We start from the raw sequence: 24009 nt of genomic DNA on the forward strand, positions 1-24009 counted from the left end.
TTGAATATATTAAAATCATGAATTGTAAACTACAAAAGGCCAAATTTTATCTTATGTTACTTACATCTAAAACACAACCAAAATTATTAAAAATCATTATAAGAAAAGCAATTTCCAATCTCAAGTTCTAAAGGTTTCCTAATCATAATCAATATTAGATAAGGTAGGAAGTTTACAAAGATGAAAAACTCAGAATAAACAATAAAAACACCTATATATACCTATCATTTACTGAGAAATTCAGTCTGGGACACTAAGTTTTGCTTTTTTTAATGTATCTTATTTAACTCCTCACAAAAAGCCTGAGAGATACAGACAATGAAACTGCAGACAATGACACAGTTATCAGCAGTTTTTAACTCAACTCTTACTATGCTGCTGCTGCTGCTGCTGCTGCTAAGTTGCTTCAGTCGTGTCCGACTCTGTGCGACCCCATAGATGGCAGCCCACCAGGCTCCGCCGTCCCTGGGATTCTCCAGGCAAGAACACTGGAGTGGGTTGCCATTTCCTTCTCCAATGCATGAAAGTGAAAAGTGAAAGTGAAGTTGCTCAGTCGTGTCCAACTCCTAGCGACCCCATGGACTGCAGCCTACCAGGATCCTCCGTCCATGGGATTTTCAAGAGTACTGGGGTGGGGTGCCATTGCCTTCTCTGTATTTAGTAGCAGAACTAGTTAAAATTCAAGACTCTTAATTGATGAGGATCAACAAACAATTTGTTTTAGAATTTTATTAATAAAAAAGAAATTCTACAATTTGGCCAAGTATTTACTCTCCTTTGTTTTTATTTTTCTTCCTGTATCATTATCTTTATGCTTTCCTTTTAACTGTGTCTTTGCTTAATCTTATTTCCCCAAATATATCCTTTCTGTTCCTACCTTCAATGTGTTTACTTTCTATGCCTTTATAACTTTTTTTTTTCCAAACAGTTAATCACTACCCAAAGTGATACTGTATGTTTATTTGTGTCTTTACTGACTACCTCATTTGCCAAAACATCAGGTCCATAAGAGCAGCAATTTTGTTCTATGTTGGGATTGTTTCAGTTTAAAAAAACGACCCAGAGAAATGAGTAAGGTAAATTATTAATATCTCCTTCACTGCTAGAAATCTGATTCTTTTACAACTTGATATTCTAGTACACTGGAGTATACACCAGGGGCTTCCCTGGTGGCTCAGTTGGTAAAGAATCCGCCTGCAATGTGGAAAAGCTGGGTTTGATCTCTGAGTTGGGAAGATCCCCTGGAGAAGGGAATGGCTACTCACTCCACTATTCTGGCCTGGAGAATTCCATGGACTGTACAGTCCATGGAGTTGCAGAGTTAAGACACTACTGAGCAACTTTTACTTTTTTACTTTCTTTACTTTTTTACTTTCTTTTTCTTTTTACTTTTACTTTTTTGCTTTCACTTTTACTCCAGTATACTCAAATTATTAGTCTTTACAGCAAGGCAAAGCGTACATGAGACATTAGTAATTTTAATGTCTTTTAAATGACTAAGAGTAACAATATTTCAGTCTTCCATGATTCTTTACTTTTACAATTTCAGGCAAAATAAAAAGCTGCACAGTAAAGTATCATTGTGATAAATTCACGATTTAAACTATTCAGAGATTCTGCTTCATACTTTGAGTCTTGATTTATTGTCACTGGAATAATGTTTTAATTACACATATCAACTGCAGCTGTTTAATCGCTAAGTCGTGTCTTACTCTTTTCGACCCCATGAACTGTACAACCTCCTCTGTCCGTGGGATTTTCCAGGCAAGAATACTGGAGTGGGTTGCCATTTACTCCTCTAGGCAATCTTCCCAACCCAGGGATCTGACCCACATCTCCTGCCTGGCAGGTGGATTCTTTACCTGAGCCACCTGGGAAGCCCTTATGTGTATCAGTTACTCAAAATATATTAATTAACTGCCTCACAGTTAACTGTGGCAATGTTAAACATATATAGTATTGCTTGCTTTATCTATGTAAGCACTAAGTTTGCTATCTCAGTTCATTAAGGTTTAAGAAAAAATCAACAATACACAGCTGAATATTTTAAAAACTGTTGTTAAACTAAAAAGGGCTAATGACAAAAATTTTGAAATAACACATGTGGAATCCATTAAACACTTTAATTAATTCACTAAAAGTTCTGTGTTAAACCCAAAAAGTGTAGTCAGTTAAACACTTAACTGTTTTCACATATAAAGTCCTGAAAGGTAGATATATCACTACTCCCATTTTATAGTTGAGGACACTGATATTTTTAAATAGGTAAACTAATTTGCTGAGAGTCACTCAGTATCAGAAGACCTAAGTCCACAAGGCCTGAAATCAAACCACATAGTTAAACTGAAAAGTCATATGGAACAAGTGAGTAGGTCTTAAGTAAAGAAACCACATTGTTTTATAATGCTGTTAACTGTCCTCAAGTAGAACAAAAGAAAACAAACAAAATCCAGTCATAGATAAAATTCTCAAAAGATAACAGAAGAAAATTACTTCTTAAATTTGTTAGAAATAGTATGTCTAAAATTTTAAGTATAATGCAGAGAAAAATACTTTAGTATAAAATATAAACTCCATTCCTTACAAAATAATGCTACTACTACTTACTATGTTGCTTTAGCACTGCCTTGTACTGTTACAGTCAGAATAGGTATCCAAGTTCCTCTATATTCAAATGCTGGTAGCAAAGTAACACCTCCACCAATCCCCAACATTCCTGAGTTAGCTGGTGCTGAGACAGGGCCACCTGAATTATTGTTACCTGTCAGACAAGGGAAAGCAATCAAAGATACCAATTTACTTAAGTACAAATCTGTAATATTCAAACACCTGTTCAGTTTTTTTTAATATTATGCTGTAAGAATGGACACTGCGCAAATAAATGAAATTTATCAATCCTATTTTGGTTACTAGAGCATCTCCTGGTCTACCCAAAACACCACTTCCTTCTTTATATCAAAGGTACTAATAAGTAAAAATACTGACAAACATTGTAACGTATTTTTTGTTAAATCATCTTTTAGTAGAGGTAGGAATAAAGAATAAAAAAGGCCACTAATCAGAAAGTTAAAAATGAAAGTGAAAGAAGTTAAAGGGAACAAGAAGTTATACACTGATTTCCAAACTTAAATTATGTTCACCTGTTACATTAAAAGAAAGACTGATAGATACTACCCTAGTAGTAACCACACTCTTTAAAGAGAGGCACCAAATGAAGATTCTTCTAAAATGAAAATTAGTACCTAAACTTGTGTTCATATGTGATGAGAGGAACTGAAAGTATATGAGAAGAAAATATATTCTAGAAAGAAATAAACACAGCTACCTCGGTGTGATCAAATTACTCTTTAAGTGTAAGTCTTTATACTTATATATAAAATATAAAGAAATATAAAATACTATAAAGTAAACATATATAATACTTAGGTAACCCAAATTTCTCTAGTCAGAGGATTTCGGTCAGTATCCGCTCAGAATAGTGAATACTGTAAATTATGGCAGGATATAAAAACCAAAATGTGACTTAGCCTTTACCAGCTTGATTTGTTGCAGCAGGATTTCCGGTAGGAGGGACAAGAAACAAGGACTGGATAAAAGATCCCAGTGCATTCACAATATCACGAAAAACCTTGGTAGAATGCTGTTTCATATCATAGGACTGACAAAATGACCTGTAAAATAATTTTAAATGTTTCTAGAGAAAATATATATTAAATTTTTTTACATTTTTTAACAGAAAATAATGGTGATCAATCAGTCTCAACGCTATACTTAAAACTTCTTCATTATACTTGAGTGACTTTACTAACTCTGGACAAAGGTTCAGAATAAGGTCAGTGTCCTAAAAATATTATCTTGGTCGTATTAACTCAGTAAATTCAACTGACAGAAATCACTAATCACACTTTTTGTCCACACCTACACCCCTCTATATACATACTATATACAATTTTCTTTGTTTAGAAATCATTATTTGGAAATAAATAAACTTTCCCTAGTAGCACAAATATTAACCTATCCATTTAACAAAATATTGCTGAGGTTTTACCTCAACAACTGAGGCTGCACACAAAGTCTATGTATTGATTCCACTGCAACAGCTCGTAGCCACTGTGGTTTATCTGCATCCAGAAATTTCACCAGAAGTGACAGAAATATTTCACATTCAGTTACCTAAAAAAATATAAGATTTTTAATAATATTTCTTTAAATCTAAGAATAAGTTACATTCTTATTCTTAACTTAGTCCTATGGACAAACCAAATACAACCTTTTAATTTTAAATAAATTATGATCCTTAATGGGCAGTGGAGAAAAATAAGTAGTTATATATGGAAAAGATAACAGTCAAAATAAGCAGTGTCTCTCTAAATAGATCCTCAAAAACTCACCCTACTGATCTTCTAACTTCGTTAATCTTTTATCCCTATTCTTTAGAAAGCACACTGCACCATCAGCCTGTCCTCATTCCTGGAACACAGCATGCATCAGGTATGCTCAAGCACCCTTCAGTATACCAAAACATTCTTCATATGATCTTATGCTGCTTAGGAAACAAAGAGGCAATAAGCCAAAGAATGTTTAGCATATATTTTCCAGTAGGAAAACAAGAAGGAACTTGTGGCAGTTGACAGGTGTAAGTTTATATAATAAAGTACTCAGAACAAGGCTAGGTACATGGTGTTGCTTTATTAACTACCCGTTTTTACCTTTGGTATTAAACCAACTCCTCTGCAAGCTGTTTGTAAATTAGTAATGCCATTTAAAGCATATTTCTGACATTATTCATTAAATGTCTGATAACTGAATGAACAAACAAAAAGTAACCAGTTTATTCAAAGGTTAATGAATTGTTTCTGTTATATATTTGTTGAGGACACACTGGGACCTCATGGAGGTAAGAATTAACCTGACACTGTGGTTGCTAGGCCAAACTGAATCGTACTCCTACACCAAGGACAGCAGGTTACTGAACGTTTCAGTTGGGGGTGCCCCAAAATGAGTGAGCATAATGTGGGGCAAGGAATTTTGAGACTAGAGTAGCCCTCAGGATTTTAGCCCAAAGTCTCAGCAGCTGGTATTTTCTGACTTTTAGGTAGATGCTTTAAAAATAGAACATTATCATGAGGATAATGTTGGAGGGATAACTAAAAACAGTATAATCCTTAGACTGCTATGACTGGGAAGTCACAGGCAGAGGTTTGTGACTGCCCTAAACTTGATATGGTTGAAAAGCAGTAGGATCTTAAGTCACATGGCTCAGCTTCTTTATCCACCAATTTTGATGATAACAAGCCAGGTAATCTTCTTACAAATAAAGGATAAAAGAACCTGCACCTTGCTGAGAACTCAAATGAGAAAAATGAAAGAGTAGAAATGCCCCTAAACATGGCAAAGTGACGTGCAAATATACACAGTGCTTATTATTTTTTTCTAAATAAAACTACTCCCTTTTATTAAAGAACTAAAACAGAAAGAATCATCCTAGTGGCTCCCTGGGCAAGAGTTATATCTACTGAACAATTTTAACATGAGTAAGTCCTTCAAAATGTATCTTATCTGTTTTAGAGTAAAAGTGGAATTTAAAAGTGGTGGTAGAATTGAAGGCTCTTAGGTTATACAGCCAGAAAATAAAGTATCTCAGAAACATCAAGTATATAAAAGCAAAACAAATTTTTAAAAAATAGTTGGCTGCATGGGGTTTTTTACTTGCAGCATGCAGGATCTTTAGTTGTGGCACATGGGATCTAGTTCCCTGACCAGGGATCACACCTGGGCCTCCCGCATTGGGAACCCAGAATCTTAAGCCACTACATCACCAGAGAAGTCCCATCAAGGGAATTATTAATGTTACAAAACTTGCCTTGAAGAGTTTTCTTTCATTTCCTCTCCTATGAAAAAAGTGACTACAGTATAAATCAAACACTCCATTTTATACTATAGCCACTAAAATCTTGTGATTTGGGCAAAAGGGAGAGACTTTCTTCTGAGGACTGGAGCTTTGTTCTCACTTCCTCCCTCCCTGCCAAGTGTGAAACTCTGACCAGAAAGGTAGTGGCTGGGGACAATGAATTGCTCTCAAGGGTATCAATGGAAGGTGCCTTATGAATCTAAGTTAAAGCTTTCCCCCAAGAGGTTGCACTTGTATGAAACAGGTATCTGTGGCCCACGTCCAATTCTTGTGGCACAAAGGTATTTCGTGAACACCATCGTACTAGCATGAAGGGTGATGAATGTTTCTGAATTCCTATAGTCCTTTGGTACCAGACAATAGTCAAGAAACAACTGATTTTAAGATGAATCAAAGTCATCCTGGTGGAAATTCTCATCGAAATATCACATACATGTCTGTTAGGGACTCAAGTATCTAAAATAACTGTATGCTTAGAAGACAATGAAGAAAGTCTTGGAGAATATTTAAATGCAAGAGTCTATTTACCAGGGGCTGTTTAGTATTAACAACCTTATAGCTAGTGGATTTGTTAGTGATAAGATCCTTTGTGAGAGAAATATATATATATATATACACACACACACACACACACACAGAGGTGGAAAATGAATTTACCCAAGTCAATTTAGCTAATACATTCCTTTTTAAAAGCACTAAGTCAAAGGCAAAAGAGAGAGATGCTAGACACTAATAATTAAGTTTAGTAAATTCCTTAAAGGTACCTTCCTAAAAAAAGACATCTGGGCATGGAGCCTAAGCATATTAAAAGAGCAGAAGAGCACCTAACTCAGATGATAGAATGTGGAAAGAACATGGTGCACTGGCTACATTATATCTGTACCTGAATGACTGGAGCATTCTTATTTCTTCTGATCACTCGACATATTAACAGAAGATGAGTTATCTTTACACTCCTAAGCTATTATACAGAGTAAGATATAAGCTAGTGAATACTGGGGGAGAACACTGATTCTTCAGTGTAGTGGTTCCCAAAGTGTGGTCCATGGACCCCTCAGACCAGGGGTCCCTCAGACCATTTCAGGTCATCTGTAAATCACACTATTCTCATAATAACACTAATATATTACTTGCCATTTTTAATGTATTGACACCTATACTGATGATTCAAAACAATGATGGGTGCTTTAGCAAGATTCAAGGCAGTAGCACCGAACTATACTAGAGTCATTGTATTCTTCACCATTACATACACTTAATAAAATTAAAAGGGTATATTTCACTTAAGGACCACAAGTACAATGAACAAAAATAAAGTAACAAAATACTTGTTATTGATAATTATTAAGCCATTGATTATTTAATAATTAAATCAATTATTGATTTTATTAACTCTGATCCACACATGCATGTATTTATAATTTTCTGTGTATTTGTCACAGCAAGTACACATGAAGTACTTTTGCTGTGTATCAAAGTAAAGTGATTGTCTGAAGGGAAAGTACAGCTGCAAACTGACCTAGTCGCTTTTTTTCTCCTATAGAGACCATTTTAACTAAAAGAATATATGGCAAATTATGACTATTTAGACTTATGTATACTGTAGACATTTTCTCAAAATTTAACAAAATAAGTTTGTCACTTTTGGGGAAACAACTGACAGTATTTATTGTAAATGATAAGATTCAAGCTTTCAAACAAAAATTAGAATTTTAGAAGACTTGTATCTGCTCCTATGACCTGGGCAGCTTTTTAATAATGGAAGACTTTTCTGATAAATGGTTGCTGATATTAACATTGATATTAACATGTGTGATTTTGGGTACTGTACAGAGTGTTAACATTTGGAACATCTGCTCAATCATAATAAATGACTCATCAGTAAAGGATACAACTGAATGAAGCACCAGATGAATCAATGAATTTTAAAATAACAGGGTATAAAAATGTAATACAGTTTCATATTTTTCACCTTTCAGAAAGTGTCACTGGTTCAGTTTGGTACAATATCAAAGAACAATGTATACTATTATCTGAAAATGTCATTTAAAAAATTCTGCCTTTTCCAACTATATACCATTCTGAGGACAGATTTTCTTTATATGCTTTGACCAAAACAACATACTACAAAATAATGAAAACAGAAAAATGTAGGAGAATTCAGCTATCTCTATTAAGACAGACATTAAAGAGATTTACAAAAAGAATATAAAACAATCCTTTTTGTTCTTTGGAAAATATATGTATGTTTTTCAAAAATAAATTTTTATGTTAACATGAAATGGGTTTTAGTATCACTCAGGCAATTTTTAATACGTTAACTAATATTAGAAATAAACCACATAAATGAAAGCACCTCAATATTTTTAGTATAAAGGTGTCCTACAACTGAAAAGTATAAAATTACTACTGGAGGGTAGGCCTTTTAGGAGATGTATCATTTCCAAGTTTAAATAAGGACAACACAAGAGAAATAAGAAAGAAGAATTCCACATAAGTCACATATCTTACCCCACAACTATCACACTTCTAACTTTTGACCTTGGAGAAACTATAACATCTGAACTGCTGCACACCACTGAGCAAACTCTCAACCTAACAAATTTTAACACTGAGGAATTAATGTCCTGTGTGAAGAATTCATCTTTGCAACACAGTCCAAGAGCTGCCTTGTTGTGAAGGGACGTTTTATCAGTTGGTGATCACTCCCAATTGATGAGTGAAAGACAAAGTATGCTTTTCTCTTCATTCAAGCAGCAATATTTGATCTTTACTGTAGCTGGCTGTGTGGTTCTCTCTCCTTATTCTGCTCCCTAAATCAAGGAGACTAAGGTCAAAATACAGAGAATGGTAGAGGAGTAGTACAGGAAACTTGGCCTTGGAAAGAGGAAGACATGAGAACTAAGAAAACAGAGAAGTATAAAATGCAGTGAGGCTAAGAGCTTGGGTTTCGGGGATATAAAAGGATTACTTAACATCCTAGCTCTGCAGCTTACGAACTGTATGATCTCAGGCTAACTACATAAATATCCTGAGCCTCGTTTTTTCATCTGTAAAATAGAAATACAAATGTCTGCTGTATAGAGTTGTAGTAAACTCCAAATGAATAAATGTAAAGTACTTTGTAATACCCAGAATATTATTCATTCAATAACATAAATTTCATCCAAAACGGAAATTACTAAAAATAAGATTTCTGTAGCTCTGAAAAAGTCACTGGATGAACTGCTAGATAACAGAACTGGTGGACAGAAACCAAGTATCTTAGTCTGCTCAAGCTGCCGTAACAAAATACCTGGGTGGTTTAGACAACAGAAATTTATTTCTCACGGTTCTAGAAGCTAGAAGTCTGAGATCAGGGTGTCAGCATGGTCAAGTTTTGATGAGAGCTCTCTTCCTCGCTTGCAGATGGCTGCCTTACTACTGTGTCTTCACATAGTAGAGAGAGAATGCTCTCCAGTAACACTTTGTATAAGCTCACTAATTCTATCATGGGAATCCTACCTTCATGACCTCATCTAAACCTAATTATCTCCCAAAGGTCACATCTCCAAATATGATCACAATGGGGCTTCAAAATATAAATTTTGAAGGGATAAAATTCAGCATCAAGTTTCATAAAAACAAAATATAATTAAGCTGGTAATTCCTGACTTGGAAACAGAAATAAAATGTGAATTCAGCATTTGTCATGGTGAAGATGTAAGAATGCTGCCTTATTGTGGAGAACAGGAAAGAGAGTGGGTTCTTCATTACTGACTAGTGGATATGAAAAGGAAAGGGGAAAATGTCTTCTCTTCCTAAAGCCTTATCTTAGTTAAAACCTGCATTTTAGAGAGGGAAGAGAGAGAAGGCCTCCTAAGACAACTCTGATAATATTTAGGGAATCAATAGTGAAGTGACATATATTTGGTACAGTCACAGATAATAAACTCTGTACATTTGTTCATCAGGGAAAGACTTCATTTCTCCTTCAATTTTGAAGGAAAGTTTTTCTGGATACAGTATTCTTGACTGACAGTTTTTCTTTCAGTACTGTGAATATATCATCCCATCCTCTTCTGGCTGGCAAGGTTTCTGCTGAGAAGTCTGCCGAAATATCTTATGAAAGCTTCCTTGCACATGAACAGTCACTTTTCGCTTTCTGCTTTAAATGTTTTGTCTGTGACTTCTGACAGCTTGATTATAATGTGTCTCAGTTTGTTTCTTGAATTAATCCTCCCAGTGGGAATTTTTTGAGCTTCATGAATTTGTATGTTCCTTTTTCAAATTTGCAGTTTCCGCCATTAGTTCAAATAGGCTCTTTGCCCCTTTCTCTCATCTAAAACTCCCATGATGCATTAAACATATATGTTGGTCTCCACCCCTGATTTTAGGAGGGCTCCTAAAACCCTTGTAAATATGGGTGGCTAGGACCATTTTTTGTTCTAACAACTGATCTCTGATCCAAGTTCCTGACACAGAACTTCTAAATCCCTCGGAATTTCCTGGGTGACAGGATTATCTTTTGTTCTAATGAGGCAACTCTCAGTGAACTCTGGGATAGAGTTTGGTTACCAGAGAGACTAAGCCATGATTAGAAAGCTTGGTACTTTCATCCCCACTCGCCATTCTCTGGAGTGGGGAGATGGATGGAAATTGAGTTAATAATCAACCATGCCTACATGATAAAGCCTCCATAAAAATCCCCCAAATATGGAGACATCACCGTATGTATGTTTTCACCTGCCTGTTCACTGGCATTTTAAAATGTCCTTTGTAATACATCAGCAGTAGTAAAATGTTTCCCTGGGTTCTGTGAGTCACTTTATCAACTTATCAAACCCCAAAAGGGGGTCATGGGAACCTCCAATTTGTAGCCAAGTTACACAGAACTAGTTGGTAACCTGGAGATCCACTACTTGGGAATGGCATCTAACACAGGGGACAGCCTCATGGGACTGATACCTTAATGCATGGTACATGCTAAGTTGCTTCAGTCGTGTCTGACTTTGTGACCCTACGGACTGTGGCCTCCCAGGCTCCTCTGTCCATGAGATTCTTCAGGTAAGAATACTGGAGTGGGTTGCCATTTCCTCCTCCAGGGGATCTTCCAGACCCAAGGATCGAACTCATGTCTCTTACATCTCCCTCACTGACAGGCAGGTTCTTTACCACAGTCACCACCCGTGAGGCCTTTGCTAACTCTCGTAGATGTCAGAATCCAACTGAAATGTAGGACACTTGGCTGTCATAGAATGGTCAGTGTGGGAAAATATTCACACATTTGGTTATAGAGGTATTTTGAGTGTGAAAGTAAAACACGGTGTATTTTTCTTACATGTGCATATATTGGTCTACTTGATGGTGTCCCATAGGGTCTGCTCATTTTTCTTTGGCTCCTCTGACTTGATAATTTCAAAAAACCTGTCTTCAGCTTTGCTCATTCTTTCTCTACTTGATCCAGTCTGCTATCTTCTCTAGTGAGTTTTTTCCCATTGAGTTACTGTATTTTTCAAATTCAGAATCTGGTTCTTTTTTAGTTTCTCTCTTTGCTGACATTTTGTTCATATACCATTTTTCTGACTAGTTTTCCATGTTCTCTTTCAGCTATTAAAGCATCTTCATGATAGTTATTTTGAATTCTCTGTTGGGCAACTCACTGATCTCCATTTCTTATTTACTTTGGCTGTGCTGGTTTTTGCTGCAGTAAGCAGGCTTTCTCTTGTTGCAGTGAGCAGGGGCTACTCTCTAGTTGTGGTGTACAGGCTTCTCATTGAGGCAGTTTCTCTTGTTGTGGAAAACTGGCTCTAGGGCATGTAGGCTTTAAAAGTTGCAGTGCACCGATTTAGTTGACCCCAGCATGTGGAATCTTCCCAGATCAGGGATCAAACCATGGTCCCCTGCACTGGCAGTCAGATTCTTAACCACTGGACCACCAGGGAAGTTCTGATCGCCATTTCTTGAAGGACAATTTCTATACATTTATCTTCCTCCTTTGGGCCATGTTTTCCCATTTATTTGTATATATTCTTATTTTCTGTTCAAATTTGGGCATTTGAAAAAATAGCCAACTCTTTATGTATTGTTTCTGTACAGGAAAAGATCTTTATCAATCAGCCCAGCTAGAGATTTTGGGGTCCCCTCTAGCTTTTTGTCAAAGTGTATTCTCTGGGTTTGCGTGTAATCTCCAATACTTTGGCCACATGATGAGAAGAAGTGATTCACTGGAAAAAGACCCTGATATTGGGCAAGACTGAAGGCAGGAGAAGGGGGACGACAGACGATGAGATGGTTGGATGGCATCACCAACTCGATGGACATGAGTTTGAGCAAGCTCCGGAAGTTGGTGATGGACAGGGAAGCCTCATGTGCTGCAGTCCGTGGGATTGCAAAGAGTCAGACACGACTCAGTGACTGAACTGAACTGAACTGGTGTCTGTGTTATACTATAATCTCCCTGGTACTGCAAGCCACAGGGTTTGACTTTGTTCTCAGCAGATCCCTGGCAGCCAAATATGTTGTGGCCTTTCTTGTCAGTGTCTAAGAGTCAGGTAAGACAAAAATCAGTTCCTTGAGCAGTACCCCAAAAGTCAGGATATTGGTTGCACATTTCACCCTTTTTTTCATGAAGGAAAATCCATAAGTTAGGAATTTTCTCTTGATCATACCATGCTATGCCAGGGTGGGATGGGGTGTGGCAGTTAAGTGCAGTGGGCTTTCTTACCCACTCTAATGAACTTATTTTGGCCCTAAACCTGACTGGGGCGCTATAATTTCTAAGCTAGTTTCTGAAGTTCACACAAAGGCAATCTGTTCTGTGTATTTTAAAGTTGGTGTCTCTGTAAGGGAGAGTGCCTAGAGCTTCCTATTCTATCACTTGTCACTCTGATTTACATTTTTTTTAAGTTTTATTTGTGGACTGAGACAAACTGTAAATAAATACAATATAGAAAATACAACAACTAACAGATATAAGCTTTCCATCTTTAGAGAAACTATCTTTCTTTAACTTTCAGCAAATGCTGACGGACCTTTCCAAACTTCTTAAAGTAAGGCTCCCTCCTAGCTCAGTAGGGAAAGAATCTGCCTGCAATGCAGGAGACCAGAGTTCGATTCCTGGGTTGGGAAGATCCCATGGAGAAGGAAATGGCAACCCACACCAGTATTCTTGCCTGGAGAATCCCATGGACAGAGGAGCCCAACGGGCTATAGTCCGTGGGGTCGCAAGAGTCAGACACAACTTAGTGACTAAACCACCACCACCAATCAGTATAAAGACTCAGAGAATCTCCCTCCATTTTAACTGTATATAATTAGACAACAAAGTCTTGGTTTATCAATTAAGTATAATTATTGGAAATTATATCAATTTTCCCCACAATACTTACATTTGTGGGGAACAATGATTTTAATTTTTTAAAGTTAGAACAAAATAGTCCAAGCCAACAATGATGAGTACAGCAAAAGACTCTTAAACCCTTGGCACCAAACCCCGATAGTTTATAGTTCCCTAAATAGCAACACATTCTGAGATGACTTAATTTCCTACAGCATTTCCAAGCAATATATTAAATACCTTACAGATAGATCTCATGTGGCCAAAAATTATTATAACTACAGTGCTTATAAAGATTATTTCAAAATGCATTTTACATAAATGGATTTGGACAATGAAAAGAAAATCCATGATAAGTGTACAATATAGAAAACAAATTTTCTTAAAGTTTCCATAGAATTTAGTATAAACTACTTATACTATCTAATAGTTTATGACTTTGGTTATCGCTAACATTTAGCATACTGACTTTTCACAGTAGATGATCAATAACCAATTACTTTTGTTAATTAAAATTAAGGATATAAATTTATAAGAATTATAAACTGCTGAATTTGACTTAATATAAAATTTTTAAGAAATATACAATATACCATTTTCTCTGAAAAATATTATTTCAATATTTAAGAGTCAATCATTACACGGAATTATGATCAAGAATATCACAATATATCTTGCATCCAAAAATGTATGTAAAATAGATATAATATTGGACTGAAGATAAAAATTAATTTCTAATGCTACAATTCACCAAACTTTATAACAGGTCATATGTCTGGTGGTATTAAAAAAAAATTGGCAGTGGCAGCCTTGGAGAGAAGAAAAAACAAGAACTAAGAAAATAATGAGGTATAAAATGCAATAGGGTTATGGAGTATAAAATACCACATAAACATAAGAGAGACTCAAGAAAGAATGAACTTTCAAATACCTTGGAGATTACCTATAAGTACTCAAAAAAAAAAAAAAGTTTGCTTAACTGAAGTAGCTAAATACACTATAATAAGATCATCTTTGCAGAAAAGGCTTCATGCAATTATATAAACACATGAAAATTAACACTTACCAAAAGACTGTAAAACTGCTTAATCAGAACAGATACTACTCTCAGCAAACGCATGCAGATAGGAAAATATGGTTTTTCAACTGGTGCTGGAGAAGATGAAGTGCTGGAACCTTGTCTGAATTTTATATTTGGAGAAAAGAGCTTTATCACAAGAGGACATACTCTTTCTTTGAGGAGGAAACTAAATTCCTGATGCTATTTGCAAAGATTAAAAAAAAAGAAAGAAAAAAAAGAATTGATTTACTTTGTACTTAATGCTTATAAAAGTCTCACAGTTAATAACAAGCTTCAATAATCAGTGTGAATAAAATTATAAGTTTATATAGCTCATTTTAAAGTTTACACACAATTCTGAAATTAGGATTCCTCTTTGAGAATATAAGATCAAATGATAATATTTCAAGAAGTTTTAAAAAGAATTGAAATTTAAAAAAAGAACATTTAATAATTGTGGAATTAAAATGATGTTTATTACTAGGAATTTTAATTTTAGTAGGACATTAGAAATTCCAGCAATTAAAAACATGAAAAACAAAAGAAAATAGATTTTACAAATTCAAACAGATAAAGCATTTAAACAGGAAGCAGAGAGGAGAAAATTTGAATAATAAAGTAAATAAATTACATAATTCAGACTTTATTTTGTGAAGATAATTCTATTCACAAGCAGATTTATTAATTAATATTTTGTTCTAGTTAGATCACTTGAACAGAACACAATGAGTTGATAACAAACACAATGACAAACAAGCATAATTATTTTAAAGTCTGAGAATCTTACAGAGAATTCTTAAATATTATTTATAATTATGGCATATTACGCAGAAAACCTCCCTTAACTTGTTAATTTGCTCAATATATTAGCCAAAAATAGTCTTGTTATACTGACAAAAAAAGGTCCAGTCTACAGTCAATGTTTAACCTCAAATATAAAAATTATTCTGTTGTTTTAAGCAACCCAGTTTCACTGAGGCCGAGAACAAAGATACAAAAATAAAAATCAACCAATCCAATCCTTTAATCTTACAGAAAAGGAAAGATAAGGCACAGAGTAGTTTTTTTTAATTTGTAAAATGTATCTTTTAAAAAATCAGATTAATTCAAGAAAAAATACAGGTTCACTAAGCAGAAAAAAGGAAAGAAAACACAGAGAAGTAAAAAGATAAAAGTTTTGCTTAGTATCTCCCAGAGATAAGTTAGTGAGTCACTGTTGACTCCAAATATATATCTTTCTAGATTTTAAATTCATTTTAATGTACTTTTAATTCTTCCCCCCTAAAAATGGGATCTTATGGAGGGTGTTCCTGGTGGCTCAGTGGCAAGGAATCCGCCCACTATGCAGGAAATACGAGTTCAGTCCCTGGTCCAGGAAGATCCCACATGCCATGGAACAACAAAGCCTGTGTGCCACAACTACTGAGGCTGCATGCCCTAAAGCCTGTGCAGCACAACAAGAGAATGACTGCAGTGAGAAGCTTGTGCATTGCCACTAGAGTAGCCCACGCTCACTGCAGTTGGAGAAGGCCCACACACAGCAACGAAGACCCAGTATAGCCCCCACAAAAATAAATTTTAAAAATAAATTTTTTCTTAAGTTATGTGATTTGAAATTCTACATTCACATCTATAGTAGTTTCATTGACTGACAAAATGAAAAGCTAGTTAAGTCCGTTTTCATACTTTGCTAAATAGTCTTCAGTTCAGTCGCTCAGTCATGTCCGACTCTTTGCGACCCCATGAATAGTAGCATACCAGGCCTCCCTGTCGATTACCAACTACCAGAGTTCACTCAAACTCATGTCCATCGAGTCGGTGATGCCATCCAGCCATCTCATCCTCTGTCGTCCCCTTCTCTTCCTGCCCCCAATCCCTCCCAGCATCAGAGTCTTTTCCAATGAGTCAACTCTTCGCATGAGGTGGCCAAAGTATTGGAGTTTCAGCCTTAGCATCATTCCTTCCAAAGAACACCCAGGGCTGATCTCCTTTAGAATGGACTGGTTGGATCTCCTTGCAGTCCAAGGGACTCTCAAGAGTCTTCTCCAACACCACAGTTCAAAAGCATCAATTCTTCAGCACTCAGTTTTCTTTGTAGTCCAACTCTCACATCCATACATGACCAATGGAAAAACCATAGCCTTGACTAGATGGACCTTTGTTGGCAAAGTAATGTCTCTGCTTTTGAATATGCTATCTAGGTTGGTCATAACTTTCCTTCCAAGGAGTGTCTTTTAATTTCATGGCTGCGATCACCATCTGCAGTGATTTTGGAGCCCCAAAAAATAAAGTCTGAAACTGTTTCCACTGTTTCCCATCTATTTCCCATGAAGTGATGGGACCAGATGCCATGTTCTTAGTTTTCTGAATGTTGACCTTTAAGCCAACTTTTTCACTCTCCTCTTTCACTTTCATCTCAAGAGGCTCTTTAGTTCTTCACTTTCTGCCATAAAGGTGGTGTCATCTGCATATCTGAGGTGATTGATATTTCTCCTGGCAATCTTGATTCCAGCTTGTGCTTCTTCCAGCCCAGCGTTTCTCATGATGTACTCTGCATAGAAGTTAAATAAGCAGAGTGACAATATACAGCCTTGATGTACTCCTTTTCCTCTTTGGAACCAGTCTGTTGTTCCATGTCCAGTTCTACGTACTAGTTAACTCATAAATATTTCAGACAATTCCTAAAATTTATATTAACTTTTTCCCCTCACATTCAACTAACTACAGCTATGTTTCCTAAACAACCCCCACCAATCTATATTCCATCTCCCTTTAAACTATTCTTGTTATATACATCATGATGTATTTATCTGTGGCCAAAGCAAATACTGCCCTAGCAGTCTCACCAAATTTCACTGAAGCCCCTGACATAACTGATTCCTAAAAGCAATGCTCAAATGCATTCCCACATTTCTGGCCTCCGTGCTGAGTCTCTCCTGTGTGCTCATCCTCTCGTGCCCACCGTTTAACAACGAGGTCCCTCAGAGCTCCAGAATATCAGGTCCTTGCTACCACGTCATCACAACAGGTGACCTCACTCACTCACATATGTGCCAGTGAAGTTTAAATTTGTAACTTCAGCCCAAAACCTTACTTTCAAGCTCAAGATATATAAATCAAACTACTATTCTGTGTACACTTGGGTATTTCCAAAGGAGTAAGTTCAAAACTGAACATACTACCCTTTCTAGCAAATGTTCTCCTCATAGAATATTCCCTATGGCTCAAGCCATAAAGTTGGAAGTCATCTTTGATTAATAAAATATATCTATAATTCACTAAGTTCATTTTGAAGAAGGTAAAAGACTGCCTATTTCCTCACATTTCAGTGCTTTATTCAGCATTTACTTGCCAACTGTATTATGTATGTCAGGAATTGTGATATTCTTGCTCAGTTGCTCAGTCATGTCCAACTTTTGTGACCCCATGGACACACACCAGGCTTCCCTGTCCATTACCATCTCCCGGACTTGCTCAAACTCATGTCCATTGAGTCGATGATGCCACAGTCATCTCATCTTCTGTCGTCCCCTTCTACTGCCTTCTATCCTTCCCAGCATCAGAGTCTTTTCCAAAGAGTCGGCTCTTCACATCAGGTGGCCAAAGTATTGAAGCTTCAGCATCAGTCCTTTCAATGAATATTCGGAGTTGATTTCCTTTAGGATTGACTGGTTGGATCTCCTTGCAGTCCAAGGGACTCTCAAGAGTCTTCTCCAACACCACAGTTCAAAAACAACAATTCTTCAGTGCTCAACCTTCTTTACAGTCCAGCTTTCACATTCATATATGACTACTGGAAAAACCATGGGATTTTCCACAGTTTGTTGTGACCCACTCAGTCAAAGGCTTCCACATTGACAATGAAGCAGAAGTAGATATTGTTCTGGAATTCTCTTGCTTTTTCTATGACCCAACAGATGTTGGCAACTGGATCTCTGATTCCTGTGCCTTTTCTAAATCCAGCTTGTACATCTGGAAGTTCTCAGTTCATGTACTGTTGAAGCCTAGCTTGGAGGATTTTGAGCATGACCTTGCTGGCATGTGAAATGAGGACAACTGTGTGGTACTTTGAACATTCTTTGGCACTGCCCTTGTTTGGTACTGGAATGAAAACTGACCTTTTCCAGTCCTGTGGTCACTGTGAAATTCAGAGTTAAGCTCAATTTTGTCCCTGCTCTTGCAGAACTTATTTTCTAAAAGAGAAAGCCGATCCTTTCTTAGAGTCACTGCTCTAGAACATTCTTTTCCAATACTACCTATTTCTCTCAACTAAATACTCTTCATATTTCAGGTAAAAGCTTCACAGCCTTCATTCATCACCAACTCTCCACTAGGTTTGGTACCTATGTTACTCACTTTTATAGCACTTTTTATACTTTTCCCTCATTGCACTCATCACAGTTTATCATTCAGTAATGTTTTGCTTCTAATTAGACTGATAAGCACGATAAGGCCAAGAATTTTATCTATCTTAAATACTGAACCCTTTGCACTGAACACATTCACCAGCAGATTGTAAGGTATTGGTAAATTCTGATTGGATGAGTGAATAATGAGTGAATGAAAACAAATATTTATCTCTTGAAGAAAATTTCGTAGGAGCAATTTTTAAATTTATTTTTAATTGGAAGATAATTACTTTACAATATTGTGTTGGTTTCTGCCATATATCAACATGAGTCAGCCATAGGTATACATATGCCCTCCCCCTCTTGAACCTCCCTCCCACCTTTCCCACCTCATCCCACTCCTCTAGGTTGTCAGAGAGCACTGGATTTGAGCTTCTTGCTTCATACAAATTCCCACTGGGTATCTATTTTACATATGGTATTGCATATGTTTCCACGCTACTCTTTCAATTCGTTCCACCCTCTCTTTCCCCCACTTTGTCCACCAAGTCTTTTCTCTATCTCTGCGTTTCCACTGCTGCCCTGCAAATAGGTTCATCAGTACCATCTTCCCAGATTCCATCTAGGTTTCTTTCATGTCTTAGCTATTGTAAATAGTGTTGCAGTGAACATGGGGGTACATGTGTTTTTTTCAATTATGGTTTTCTCAGGGCATATGCTCAGTAATGGGATTGTTAGGTCACATGGTCGTTTTATTCCTAGTTTTTTAAGGGATCTGTAGGAGTAAATTTTAGGATCTTACACAAGGTAATTCTTTTTTCTCCTCAGGATTATAGCAAGAAGAATAAAGTAGAATAGATTTATTTTGGGCACAATAAATCTGAAACTATTTTTTCAAACCTTTCCCTACAAAATTAGAAAATGTAATACAAACTACAGAAATTTCTAATTCAAATTCATTTACCAGTTCATTCACTCATTTATTCAAATATATATCAAATACCTGCCATATGCCAGGCACTATTATAGGTACTTGTACAACACTGAACTAAGTCCCTGCCTCATAGAACTTACTTTTTTATGAGGGGAAAAAATAGATCAACTCATGTACAAACACATATGTCAGGAAGTAATAAGAAAAATGACAAGGAGTCAGAAAGACAAGAGTGCTGCCAGGAAAAGAAGCTGCCATTTTACAGAGTGGTGGGGAAGGTTTGTCTGATATGTTGACCATTGAGTAAAGTCCTCAAAAGTATAAGAGAACAATCTATGGGAGAAAAGTATTCCAGGCCCCGGCAGCAGTAAGTACAAAGGCCTTGAAGCAGGAGTCCACTTGGGTCATTTAGGAACAAAAATGACAGTGAGGCTAAAGGATGAGGACACTCACAAATGATGAACCCTTAGACAAATTATTTAACTCTCAAAGTCTTAGCTTCCTCCTGGGTAAAATAGGAATAATTGGTACTTCAGGTATTTGTGAAGATTAAAGAGAGTATGATATGTAAGGAATTTGGCAAAGTTTAGCACGGAGTAGGCAGTCAAAAGTGGTAGCTGTTACAACTATCAGTTTATACAAGATTATGAATCAAGTTATACCTTAACTTCTCCTATGCTAATACAAGAAAGGGAATCCTCAGTTAATATTGTTCAATACCACTGAAAGCACTGAAGACTTATCTAATATGGACAAAAACTATAAGCCATGTAGTAAAGATTTCAATACCGACTCCTGGGCTAAAGGGTCTTCTACTTTTGTGGCACTTGATTCACTTGTGTTGTTAGGTAAGAGCAAAGATCAAATAGCTGACCTAGGGAGGGGCCACATATTAGGGAAAGGAGCTAGAGTACAGTTAAAAGTTCTCAATTTTAGTTCAAGATCTGCAAATAACTAAAAAACCCATGTAAATCACTGAATTACTTTTAGACTTTAGCTTCTTACAAGTAAAATGAGAAGTTTGAATTCTTTCTCACTTTTTTCCCTATCAACTGTTTTGAAATATTCTGCACAGCACATTAAATTTATTAAATAAGCATTGATGACTTTTTTTCCATTTAAATTACGTAAAAGCACACAGCTGCATACAAAAATTAGCAACAATTTTTAAGGCTTTTAAATATTATAAAAAAAGTTCACATCACAAACATTATAATATGTATCAGATCAGATCAGTTGCTCAGTTGTGTCCAACTCCTTGCAACCCCATGAATAGCAGCACGCCAGGCCTCTATATATAATATATAATTATAAACATTATAAAAAGAGCTCCTTCATACACCCTTAGATTAGGAAATGCTTGACCAGACAAGACTCTAGGGTTTCCTTCTAACATTAAAATTTCAAAATGCTTGGGCACAACAAAAGTTAAAATAACAGTAGATTATTATGTCTAAGGTCTGAAGCTATAATTTTTTGCATCTTTTAATGTGGGGGAAAAATACATCTTGCTTTCTTTAAAACTATCTCTGAAAAAAATGAAAGATTAATTTTGTTGCAAGATACCACAAATGGCTTACCTGTAAAAAGACTTGTGGAAAATCATTCAGGACTGATTCAAGTAATTCAAGGCCAAATGTTCGGGTCATTTCTGTCATACCTACTAGCCAGTAAGGGGCATCAGCATTAACCAACTGACAAAGGTCCTGGAAAATAAATCAAACGATAAATAAAAAATAAATAAAATATTTATTTTATATTATTTATTTTATATTTTATATAAAATATAATGCAAAAAATAATGCAATGTCCTTTTCAAAATTCATAGCTCATAAAAAATTATTTCAAATATCTCTTACCAGGTTTTATTCCTTAGAAATTAAGTATTGGTAATTCAAATTTTAATTAATTGTATAGTTGATTATGTAAGTAACCTTAATATACAGAGACAAAATGTTATTCTAACATTGCTTTAAAGACTCTCTAATCAAAATTAATAAAATTTTTAGCGCAGGTTAATCTCATTTTATTCATGACAAGTAATGTAAAAATAGAGCAGAATTTAAGTAAATATTTTAATTTTCCTATTAAAGGAAGTATTTTATATGACTAGTCATTCCTAATATAACTAGTTCAGGATTTCACTCATTTTATTTCCTTAAAGTGAAACATAACATTTTATCATGCTAATTAGGTATGCTGCTGCTGCTGCTAAATCGCATCAGTCGTGTCCGACTCTGTGCGTCCCCATAGACAGAAGCCCACCAGGCTCCTCTGTCCCTGGGATTCTCCAGGCAAGAACACTGGAGTGGGTTGCCATTTCCTTCTCCAATGCATGAAAGTGAAAAGTGAAAGTGAAGTCGCTCAGTCGTGTCCGACTCTTAGCGACCCCATGGATTGCAGCCTACCAGGCTCCTCTGTCCATGGGATTTTCCAGGCAAGAGTACTGGAGTGGGGTGCCATCGCCTTCTCCGGCTAATTAGGTATAGATGCTGTTTAATGTTTTAGACAGATAACACATGCTTTCCAAAAGTTCTTCACCACTTAGTTTTTACAAAAGACCTAGATTAACATCTATTTTCTTTAACCAGAAGAAATCAGACTTTCTTTAAGCAGAAGAAAATCTGAAGATTTTCAATTTTCTTTAAAAAAAGAAAAAAAAGACAAAAATGAAAACCATGTTCCGCATTTGTTTTGCAAGCAGCCCATAACAGAGGCTGCACACCCCACCCCCTCAGTAGCAAGAGTGGTACCTTCAAGTTCTTTCTCCAGAAACTATACTCAGCATCTCAGCATCAAGCTGCCAAAGCTCTGAGCTGTGTGTGTGTCTGTGCTTATCTTGATTTATTTTGTGCATTCGTTAGGTAATTGTGTCCTAAGGTAATTGCTTTTTCACTTAAGGCATTTTGAAGTTTCACAGAAATGTGCTACTATCAGATAGTGGAGGAAACTTGTACTACTTTTTTCTTTTTAAATCTATACTACTTTTTGACACTTTAAAATGACAATGAAAAAAAAAAACACTTAAAAATTAAATCAGATACAAAATTCCAAAATCAAAAATTCACACAAAACTATATTATAAAAATTATTCTTATCAATGGAAATACCTGGAAAAGCATATATGCATCTTTAGCACAAGGTTTGAGGGTACTGACAGATCTTCTGTTACTATTTCCTTGGACTAGTACTGGTTGGTCTGTAATATCTGCAATCAAAATAAGAAGGGTTTTAGGAGTTCTTGGTGCTTTTAACAAATCATATATACTGCCTAAAAGGTATATTGAAAATAAGTATGTATTTACAGAATTATAAACTTTAAGTTCACAACCATGCCTCCAAAATGGAAAGAAAAATTGGGAATTACATTTTTATACATCATATCATAAAAAAAATACTCTTCACTATCTCATGTTCATTTTAATAAGCTTATTATCTTTGTCAATACATATGATTTTCCTAGTACCCCTTTCTCTAGTCATTTTATTTCATGGATTTGAAACCCATGTCATATTTGAATGTATCTTTAAATATCAAACATATAAATATTTACCACAGTTAATTTCTCTATAATCTCACCATCTTCAAGAGAATTAACTGCTTGACCTGCCATTAAGTACTATGTCAGTGACAGGTATTGACTAGCCAAGAGTCACCTAGAATGGGGCTTCTCAATTTCTTTGCATATTAACAAGATACTATTTCCTGTAAGTCATGGCAAACTGTTTCGAATAAATCTTGACTAATGACTACTTGAAAAGGAAGAGGTTCTAAATATTTTCTACCTTATTAGAAAGTATTAAGTGTGATATTAGACATACAGCCAAACTATCAATTCAGAAATTATATTGAGATTATGGTATATAAGACATTCAAACTGGAGAACTGCTCTGTTTTATCCTCTACGTTTAATTCCTTTATATTTCAAACTGTTAGAATTCCACCTGCATTTCCCCTTGGAAAAGTGAGACAAAAGTTAGTGGGAATATCTTAATAAACAAATAGATGAAAAATGCCTGAAACAGAATGTGAAAAATTTGACCAATGGTTAAATTCAGATAAAGTGAAATAATTATTAGAGTAGGCAGAACTATTATTATTTACTAGTATTGCTATTTTTTTTATACCAATATTACCAAAATAACACCAAATGATATGAAAGATTGTATAATATCAAGAGTTTAGGGGTGAAAAAAACTTAAAAAAAAGTTTAATCTTCCATTTCTTGACTCCATAAAACAGAGAGGCTGTTCTTGATGATAGCACCTCATGATTTTTTCAACTTATCACGTGGAAAAGTTTTACTTTTCATCTAATAAGGATAACAAATAAAAAAACTTAAAATTTATCAAATTATAAAAATTATAACAGAAACAGTATAAGCTCTGTGACACGATATGTTTCTAAGTTTTTAGGAAATGTTTCAAATTATGAAAA

At 35.6% G+C, this 24009-nt stretch overlaps 1 protein-coding gene across 5 annotated transcripts in view; it reads right to left on the reverse strand.

The window, feature by feature from the left end:
- MON2 (MON2 homolog, regulator of endosome-to-Golgi trafficking) overlaps positions 1-24009 on the reverse strand; it is a 109946-nt gene that overhangs the window by 57765 nt on the left and 28172 nt on the right. For all 5 annotated transcript variants that reach the window (XM_019960896.2, XM_019960899.2, XM_019960898.2 and 2 more), the window contains 6 exons: positions 22683-22780; positions 21153-21278; positions 14296-14490; positions 4049-4173; positions 3535-3671; positions 2608-2761 (listed from right to left, as the gene is read on the reverse strand). In XM_019960896.2, the coding sequence (XP_019816455.2) occupies positions 2608-2761; positions 3535-3671; positions 4049-4173; positions 14296-14490; positions 21153-21278; positions 22683-22780 (835 nt within the window). The remainder of the gene's footprint in view (positions 1-2607; positions 2762-3534; positions 3672-4048; positions 4174-14295; positions 14491-21152; positions 21279-22682; positions 22781-24009) is intronic.

The sequence above is a fragment of the Bos indicus genome, chromosome 5 (assembly GCF_029378745.1).
Source record: "Bos indicus isolate NIAB-ARS_2022 breed Sahiwal x Tharparkar chromosome 5, NIAB-ARS_B.indTharparkar_mat_pri_1.0, whole genome shotgun sequence".
Classification (NCBI taxonomy): domain Eukaryota; kingdom Metazoa; phylum Chordata; class Mammalia; order Artiodactyla; family Bovidae; genus Bos; species Bos indicus.